At 44.6% G+C, this 10232-nt stretch overlaps 1 protein-coding gene across 1 annotated transcript; it reads right to left on the bottom strand.

Moving 5' to 3' along the window:
* Positions 1 to 1874: 1874 nt before the first annotated feature.
* LOC109756016 (2-carboxy-1,4-naphthoquinone phytyltransferase, chloroplastic) lies at positions 1875 to 5281 on the bottom strand. Its single transcript, XM_020314889.4, has 10 exons — positions 4812 to 5281; positions 4552 to 4655; positions 4362 to 4433; positions 4125 to 4263; positions 3810 to 3925; positions 3518 to 3617; positions 3380 to 3418; positions 3167 to 3277; positions 3011 to 3076; positions 1875 to 2915 (listed from the first exon to the last, which is right to left on the bottom strand). The coding sequence occupies exons 1-10, from the start codon at positions 5043 to 5045 to the stop codon at positions 2805 to 2807; spliced, it is 1092 nt and encodes a 363-aa protein (XP_020170478.1). The 5' UTR covers positions 5046 to 5281; the 3' UTR covers positions 1875 to 2804.
* Between the last annotated feature and the right edge of the window lie 4951 nt (positions 5282 to 10232).

Raw genomic sequence — 10232 nt, forward strand, 5'->3', positions numbered from 1 at the left:
AGTGCTGCTTCTTTAGGTTTTTCTTGGTGGATGTGGACCGTGGAGGAGGAACATATTCCAGCTGCTTCGGACGGGTGGTGAGATATTCTCAACTTAGGAATGAAGGGATTCTACCTCGCGTGGATCTGATTTGAAAAAGGAAGAAGTGAAAACCACACATGCCCATTTCTGTCGTCGGCTAGCTTTCGAGAGGATAATTACAGGTACCACAAGACCAGTCGGAAAGTGATGTGTTGAGAAGGAAGGATGGATGGATGCCGGCGTGGTGGTCTGCGATGCAATAATTTTTTGGCTGTCATTTTCCTCTACCTCGTGCCTGTATGGTCTCAGTCTCACCGCCAGTTCCTGGTGTAATAATCTTCCTTATTTAGGCTTAGGGCAACTCCAACGGGTTGACCCAAACGGAGGGGCGACCCATTTGGTCTGCCATTTCTCTTTTTTTTTCAATAATCAAGATTTGCCAACTTTTCATCAAATGTAACAAATATATTTATCAAAATAAATCCAGCAGTTTTTGCATAGTACCATATGCCATCGCTGACATACAACATTGCACCCAAAAGAATAGCACGAGCCCCACACGTCCCCACCCTCATAGTCCACAAACAAATATAAGATGATTACACATGGTGATCGATCATGAACTTTTGGTTCCTCTCAAACCGAATTTTTGTCCAAAAGGACCACCTGCCCAACGGAATTGCCAAAAAAGACTATTTATAGATGAAATTGACAAAAGGATTATGCACCTGCAGCCCCGGCTGAGGGGGTTTCTTCTGTCAATTTCATCCACAGGTAGTCTTTTTTTGGTAATTCCGTTGGGTAGGTGGTCCTTTTGGACAAAAATTCTCAAACCAAGTCCTTTTTCTTGGGTCATCTTGCTCAAGTTGGCCCCGTGATCTTCACTTGCAGATTAGTGCGAGCTTTACTTCCTTTTGCTTCACCTCCACTTCGTTGGCTCTTGACTGAGCATGGGCCTCATCGATCTCGTGTTTCTTCTTTTGTATGTCAAAGGAGTTCTTCATGGCCTCCTCGTAGTACCTCAGGTTGTACGACGTTGAGGCTGTCATTCCATCAAACAGGTTGTGGGCATCGGGGAAGTTGGTCGGGGAGACCACCCGCGGGTGCTTCCTTTGTGTGTCGGTGGACTGGTCGTCCACAGGTGGGCCGTAGTGATCAATGGGATGCACCACGGTGACGATCGACACGGAATCACCGACTTCCGGTGAGCCGTCCCGTGGTGAGGTGGAGAAGCGGGACGTTTGATCGTGTCCGGGAAGGTACCCGTATGTCGGTTGCGATGTTGACATGGAAGGCGACTCCGGAAGCTTGGGCGGGCGGGCCACTGACAAGCCCGTGCTGGCCGTGGCAGTGGCGGGGGCAAGAAGGGTTGGCTCGATCCCTAGCATGAGGAGGGCGGTTTGTGCGGCTTTGGCGGCGACGACCTTGGTGTCCGCAACATCTCGTGCCTGGACGGCGACGGCCGTGGTTTTTTTTTTTTTTTTTGCCTTTTCCTTCCTCCTCCGGTTGGCCCGCTTCGTCGTCTCAGTCGCTCTACTCCGGGGTGACCTCTTTTTTCGCCTTCTTCGGGGCTACAACTCTAATGGCCACGGCGGGGACGGTCACGATGGGGACGGGGGCGGCGGGGGGGGTTGGGCGCGTTGGCCATGGCTCTAGGGCGAGAGGGTTTTGGAAGAGGAAAGGCGGGAGTGGAGATGGTGTCCGAGTTTCTGTCCAAACTTGGGCTGAAAATGAGTCGAAGCAGACGGGAAAACAGGCATCCGTTGGACCGTGTTTTTCATCCGCTTGCAACCATTTTGTCCCAGCTCCTCGTAATCTTCCTCATTTGGTTGATAACATTTGCAAGTGTATGCGATTCTCACTTGCTATGGACATTGTGATAAGACCTTGTACAATGGGAGGTGCTTGGGGGAGGCGCTTAGAGAAATAAACCAGGCTTTCCTTCAGCATCGGTGCTTATTTGTACAGGATAGACGCTTAGTTAAGCGTCTCTCCTGTAGAAATAGGCACCGGTGCTTCAGAAAAATTCGGTTTATTTTTCTAAGCACCTCCCTAAGCATCTCCCATTGTACCAGGCCTAAATATGCTACAGCAGTACTAGATACTGCAAAGTCTGCAATTACAAACCCTGACTGACTGCAGTGTAATTTGAAGATATGGGAGCCAATGATACAAACATAAAAGCAAAGCATGGCAAGGTGGGATAGGCACCAAGTTGGCCTGCGCCTGCGCGCCGTAGTACGAACAGGAACAGCTGGTCTGCCACCACCAGTCTCTGCCTCTGCTGGTGGTAAAGAGGGCAGTAATGGCAGTCCGTCCGTCCGTCCGTCGGTAGAGGGCCGGGCCGGAGCATGTCCCGACTGACTCGTCCCGTCCTGGCTCATCAGAATTCAATTCATATCCTGCTGCAGGAGCAAACCAAACGGCGATCTGCCTAGCCTGGTACGAGTAGCTGCGACGGACGAGGACGAGCACGCCAAGCTAGCCCTCTCTTTGCTTTGCTTGCAGACAGAAAAGAAACCTACTATAGATCACGGGGCGCTAGAGGCTACTGTACTGTACTGAAGCTAGAGCCAGAAAACCAACTGGCCTCTGAATCTCTGCTTGCCCAATCCGGCCGCCTTCTGTTCAGCGAGAGAACTGCGCAGATGCACTGCCATTGCAATATTGCATTGCATTGGCTGTAAAAGTTGTGTGTGTTTTACTCCATCTGTGAGACTGCAACAAGAAGGAAGCATTTCTCTGGATCAACTGTCAACTGTCAATGGTGGCCCATCTGTCTGTCAGGCTAGTACGCCGTTCCTGGCCAGCACCAGACCGGAAGCCAGCGCCATCCCGAGCAAGGCGTGCAGCCGCACGCAGTAATACTTGGCCATGAAGATCTTGGTGTCATCCTGCAGATTTTTCCAACTTCAGCCAGTGTTGGTGTGAAGTGAAGAAAAAATGTTCAGAACGAAAAAGGAAGGTGTGAGAAGGGAGGACTATTTACATCATGGTTTCTCTGCACATAGTCCACAACCCATTTGCCCAGAGGGAGAGTCAGGGCGCCAAGGACCTAAGAATATGGTACAGCAGCAATGGTTGAGGTGGGAGCTGTGTTTTCAGGTAATTTTCGTAAGGGAAACAGTACGAGTCAGTAGCTTACAATGCAGGATGGTGGGAGACATCTGCTTATGCCGAAAGCCGCCAAGAGAGTGTAGAGGGCGCCGATCGCAACCGTCACTAGCGTCGCGCCTGTTTTGGTGCCGATCCTTACCTGTTTGTTTACAGGTTCACACACGAAGAACTTATGTTATACTAGTACTGATTATTTGTACATAAGTGAAATCAGATGTGCTGAAAAGAGAGGGTGGAATACCAGGGGAGACATCTTTCCAACAGCCCTGTCTCCCTCAATCTACAGATCATCAGAGTTCATCAGCTAATGACCATTTCACAGATAAGAATATAAAATTACTGCATCGATCGTATATGTCAGAGGGGGTGAATTTCATACCTGGTGAAAGTGGCTGCAGAAGAGTATCAGGGTGGTTGTCAACCCAACAAGAATGGATGAAGCTATGACTGTTTTGCTCAGAGGGAGAAGCACAGTTCCGCTGAGAAAAAACAAACATTTCAAGAGAAACCGTTTAGCTAGCTATGAGTGGATCCTTACATTTTTTTTGTAGGAAGACTGAAGTGAAACATCAATGCATCAACACTCTAAAGTGCTGCCCTACTTAGTATACTCCAATGGGCCAACACACTAAAGCATTTCAAGATTGAAAACTAGTTGCTCTAGAGTGTACCTTGAAATGCTTCTGCTGCTGTTTGAGAAGTAGAAAGCTGACGTGGCCAATGGGCCAAATGCAGCAAAACATAATGGTTCGCCTAGACCGCGGTAACTTAATCGGAACGGCGGGCACTGCAAAATTGCACATGGATGAGATGGAAAGCATTAACACACAATTACATTTTGCTAAATTAACTAAAATACTGAATGCATCAGGCTATTTATAGATGAGACAACCCATAACAGATCACAAAAAGCAAATATATTCTGTTACAGATTACAGAACATAAAGAAACACAAGGTTCCCTGAAAAGGGGGCAGAAGATTTCACCTGGTAAACGTAACCACAGAGGATTGCACATAGCACCAAAACGATGAACCTGACGTCCCCTGCTTCTGCAAAGGCCCAAAAAAGCCCTCCAAAGCCGAGTAGAAGAGAAACGTTTGCTGCATATTCTGTCACTGCTCGACTGCACAGCAGGTCACACTGTAAAATGTTTCGTTTCCAAATACAGATATGCAAGCAATTAGGATGTTACTACTCGCCGGTACCAGGAACGAGCGGTACCTGCCAACAATATTGACAACGGATTCTTTCTTGTTCTTATCAGCGCCGGTATCTGAATCATAAACGTCATTGCTGCAGTAGAGTGAAAATGCAACATGTTCAGAACAGGGGAATGAATGGTTGAAGAGTGCTATTGATATCAGCAGCATCGTTTTGCTTGTCAGAGTATATTTGTGTAGGTGAGTTTTACCTCAGATTGAGCCAGGTGATCACAAGGACAGCAGCAGCCAGGAGGCCAAAGTAGCGCCTCGCGAAGAACAGCCCCGCATGGTTATAAGCAGCAGCTGTCCCTACCTGCAAGGGCCAGCAACCGTCAATGCAAATGCGTAAGGTGATCGTAGCTGCGATCAATATTCAGTCTGATTTGCATGCCAGCACACTAACAGGTAGGGAATTACAGTACAATTCTGAATTGCAAGGAATTTGAAGTTGAAGTTGCAGGGAACTCACGGTGAGCGGCACGAGCGCCACGGAGTAGATGGGCAGCTTGGCCGCCCTCCAGAGCAGCGTCGCGCGGGAAAGCTCGCCTCCGCCGGACGCCGCTGCGGCGGAGCACCGCACTCGCCGTAGCGCGCGGCGCCTTCTGGCGGGCTCCGCAGAGACGGCGGCAGCGCTGCCACGGGGAGAGGGAGGCGCGAGCGGGGAGACGAGGAGAGGCGCGAGGGCAATGCCTGCGAGCGGCATCGGCTCGGAGCGCTGGCTGGGGAAGCTTCGCTTAGATCAGGAGCGGCATTCCATCAAGCGGAGCGGGCCACGGCCGCCGGCGGCAGGTGGGGGCGCCGGTGCGGTGCTTGGGTTGGGGCTATCGCGCGTGCATGGATAAGGCTGGGGATCCGAGACGTGGACGCGCGGCAGGCAGTGGGCGGTTCAGTCACCACGCAGTCCGCACCCCGCACCCCTTCCTTTAGTCCCACCTCGCTAGTTTACAAAGAGAAACACCAGCTTAAATACTCGGCTGGAGCGCTAGAATCGCCGAGCTCAGTCACGAGAGCTTGTGACCCATGTGGGGGCATCAAGGTGGTGTGGATGATTGGTGCGTATTCTCGGCCTGGGCCTGTGGAGTGACTTTGCCGGCTTGCCCGTTCCAAGTTGGTAGTGGGCTGGGTGGCTGGGGCGAAAGCCTCGGCCTCTCAGGCCCTGAAGCGGCAGGCACCACGTTAGGCTGGTTTCACAGAGCAGCGTTTACTGCCGGAAGGATAACAGGCCGCTGCACCATGGGTCCACTCTGGCCTAGGACCCCTCCATAACAGGCCCCCATCTTTTTAGTAATATTATTTAATTTTCATATGATGTTCACTTCTTACAAAAATCTTTAAATTAATTTAATTTTTCTAAAATATTGTTTCTTTAAAAACTTCGTACAAAAATCTTTCAATTAAATTAATTTTTCTAAATACTGTATTCTTTTTTAAAATCTCTACCTCATTTTATACTAATCCTAAATTTTCTCCCTCTATAATAAACCACCATCTTTTCAGTAATTGAATAAATGGTTTAATTTTCATATGATGTTCACTTCTTACAAAAATCTTTCAATTAAATTAATTTTTGTAAATACTGTATTCTTTTTTAAAATCTCTACCTCATTTTATACTAATCCTAAATTTTGTCCCTCTATAATAGACCACCATCTTTTTAGTAATTGAATAAATGGTTTAATTTTCATATGATGTTCACTTCTTACAAAAATCTTTCAATTAATTTAATTTTTCTAAATATTGTTACTTTAAAAACTTCGTACAAAAATCTTTCAATTAAATTAATTTTTCTAAATACTGTATTCTTTTTTAAAATCTCTACCTCATTTTATACTAATCCTAAATTTTCTCCCTCTATAATAGACCACCATCTTTTTAGTAATTGAATAAATGGTTTAATTTTCATATGATGTTCACTTCTTACAAAAATCTTTTAATTAATTTAATTTTTCTAAATATTGTTTCTTTAAAAACTTCGTACAAAAATCTTTCAATTAAATTAATTTTTTTAAATACTATATTCTTTTTTAAAATCTCTACCTCATTTTATACTAATCCTAAATTTTCTCCCTCTATAATAGACCACCATCTTTTTAGTAATTGAATAAATGGTTTAATTTTCATATGATGTATTCACTTCTTGAAAATCTTTCAATTAAATAAATTGTTTAATTCTCTAATACCGTGTTCACTTTTTTAAAAAATTGATTAAATAATTCCTTTAATTTTCTTATATTGTATATTTTTTAATTCGCTATCCCATGATCAAAGTTCTCCTGTGTTTGTTTCTCATTTAATAATACATTTAAATTAGAAAAACTTTTAAAAACATTCCGATGATTCTTGGGCTTCGTCAGCCGCATCCGGCGCTGTGTGATTGCACGCGATGGTCCCTCTCTGGCCTAGGACACCTCTATAACAAACCACCATCTTTTTTTCAATAGAATAAATACTTTAATTTTCCTATACTGTATTCACTTTTTTAAAATCGCTACCTCATTTTATAGTGATCCTAAATTTTCTCCCTCTATAATAGACCATCTTTTTAGTAACTAAATAAATCATTTAATTTTCATATGTTGTATTCACTTCTTTAAAATCTTTCAATTAAATAATTTTTTTAATTTTCTTATACTGTATTCACTTTTAAAATATCTTTCAAAAAAATAATTCCTTTAATTTCTTATATTGTATTTTTTTTAATTCGCTATCCCATGCTCAAAGTTCTCCTGTGTATGTCTCTCATTTAATAATACATTTAAAATTAAGAAAACATTTAAAAACTGTTGGATGATTCTTGGGCTTCGTCATCTGCGCCCGACGCCGTGTGATTGCACACGATCGTGTGGCGTGCAACGTCTGTCTTTTCCCACTGAACACCTATGACGCCTGAAGTTGTGACTGATTAACAATTTCTTTTTTACTTGCATTTCACACGTAGTGCTCAGCACGTGCCTACACGTGTAGGTGATGCTACAAAACAATTTCAAGAGGAAGGACATAGCAAGCGCCAAACAAGGATCCTAGAACACCATATTTTGACGTTGATTGTGGGAGTTTGTTGAATTTTGGTACTAGCAAGCACATGGAGTCATGATTTGCTCGGATATAGCAATGCTTAGAGTAGCGTCACTGATGCCATTGTCGTCATTATGGCCGTCAAAAACATAAATACCATCGCAACATCAACGATGTAGCTGTGTTGACGTGTTGTTGTTGTAGCATTGTTAAGACAGTCATGTCATCGTCGCAACACTGCTATGACTAGGAAGCACGCCATCGTAGCATCGTCAAAAGCAATCAGGCTTTCGTCGGAGCATCACCTGATGAAACATAAACTAGCGAGATGCTATATTCGTGCGTGTAGATGGCCCGATCTTTCACGGCGATGCTTGATCAACAGTTCGTCCCCTTGTTCCTTCTCGCAACCTCCAAGATAATTTTCATCCGCGTACGAAAATACGCGAATAAAAAAAATGATCCCCTCGGATCAGCACGTAGGCGTTGATATGAAGATCAACCCTCCGTTGCTAGTAAATTTCCACGATAGAAAAATCACAGATAATACACATGATCTTGCCGCCCTTGACTCGGACGTTTTCTGTATATTTTCATCTCAAAACTAAACTCATCCCTATGTAGAACAAACCTTGGCTATTATATAGCCGATTGACCCTCACGTACGCACATGGCCTAAGGACAAGACAACTTGGACTCCTAGCAACTTGGTTATCACGTTTATAACTCACGTGAACCTTTACAAGGAAAAGTACTACTCTTGTAAATAATTAAAGGACTACCCAAAGAGATAGAGGCCTAATTAAATAAAACATGGAAAATTATCCTTGCCGTTTCCATCAAATATATCTGCGTGCAGTCAGTTCAAAAAGGAAGCTGCCGATCCTAATCTTCTCTGGAGGTGTACGAAACGTGGGAACTATATCATCCGGCTTCGGTTCTTTATTATCTGCATGCAATCTGGAAAATACTCTTCTATGTATTGGTACACGCTCTGTATGATGAGCAGCAACATGTACTGATTCCCTTTCAAATACAGAAGCGATTCCGGGTCCACAAAGCTGACCCACATGACCATTGTTTCCTCGACGAAATCTGACCACATGCATGGCAATAATTTTCACAACTTTTTCATGGCTTGACTCATTCACTGGCTCAACTTTAGTAGGATTATCGATCAAGGGTGCCATGCACTTATCATCCTTCCTCCGTTGAAGTGAAACCGTCCTCGGTTTTTAGTCTAATTTTTGTACAACCTTCCTCTCTGAAACTTCTATGGTGATTGCACTGTCCGCCATTGGTTTCAGCACATGCTTACTTCCATCATGCATGAATGTGTATGTATTTAATCTTCCAGCATGGACTGCATCATGATCAAACTGCCATGGTCTTCCCAATAGCAACTGACACACGTTCATCGGCACAACATCACAGTCCACCTTATCAATATAATCTTCAACCGCAAACTTCACGCGTACCTTATGTGTGATCTTTAATTTCCCGGAGTTGTATAGCCACTCCACGTGATGCGGTTGCGGGTGTCGCCACACGGACAAACCCAATGCATGCACAAGATCTTTGCTAATGACATTTGTAAAGCTACCACCATCAATTATCAACTTGCAAGCACGATTCTTGATCTTGCACTGTGTTTTAAAAACACTCCATCGCTGCCCCTTTGCATCACCATCCCCTTGAACCTTTTCCACCAAAAGATTTACCCCCTTCATCGGTGCATCAACTTCTTCCTCTATTTGTTTTTGCTCTTCTCTTCTTTTCTGCAAACGGCCTTTCCAATCTGCCATGAACACATCCACTGGCATAGGAATAAAACAAAATCTTTGGCCTCTCCATGATGATAGAGAATAACTATTTTTCTTGACATCCCGAACAGCCCCAACGCGCTTGCACCATGGGTGCCCAAGTAGCAGATGGCAGGACGCCATGGGCATTGGACAAACGTGAAAAAATTCCGCACTACAATATTTTCCCAAATAAAAAATTAGTAAAATCCGATGCGTAATTTTGATTTCACCTTTCAACCACTTCAGCGTGTACGGTCTTTCAAGAGGCGCCATAGTCAGCCCCAATTTTTCCACCACCTCAATGCTCGCCATGTTGACCGCAGAACCTTCATCGATCGTCAAATTGACACACCGTTCCTTCACGACGCAACGTGTGTGAAAAAGAACAACCTCGCAAATGCCTTCCTCCTCCATCAATACGTTCCTGCTCAACACCTCCATACTCGCCTCCGGAGACGATATTGCAAACTGAATCGCCGTGACTAACCTTAGCTCTGAATACCACTTGATGAAGCACAAACTAGCGAGATGCAATATTCATGCGTGTAGATGGCCCGATCTTTCACGGCGATGCTTGATCAACAGTTCGTCCCCTTGTTCCTCCCGCAACCTCCAAGATAATTTTCACCCGCGTACGAAAATACGCGAATAAAAAGAATGACCCCCTCAAATCAGCACGCAGGTGTTGATATGATGATCAACCATCCGTCGCTAGTAAATTTCCACGATAGGAAAATCACAGATAATACACACGATCTTGCCGCCCTTGACTCGGACGTTTTCTGTATATTTTCATCTCAAAACTAAACTCATCCCGACGTAGAACAAACCTTGGCTAGTATATAGACGATTGACCCTCACGTACGCACATGGCCTAAGGCCAAGACAACTTGGACTCCTAGCAACTTGGTTATCACGTTTATAACTCACGTGAACCTTTACAAGGAAAAGTACTACTCTTGTAAATAATTAAAGGACTACCCAAAGAGATAGATGCCTAATTAAATAAAACATGGAAAGTTATCCTTGCCGTTTCCATCAAATATATCTGCGTGCGTGCAGTTCAAAAA

Source organism: Aegilops tauschii, chromosome 4 (assembly GCF_002575655.3).
Source record: "Aegilops tauschii subsp. strangulata cultivar AL8/78 chromosome 4, Aet v6.0, whole genome shotgun sequence".
NCBI classification, from domain to species: domain Eukaryota; kingdom Viridiplantae; phylum Streptophyta; class Magnoliopsida; order Poales; family Poaceae; genus Aegilops; species Aegilops tauschii.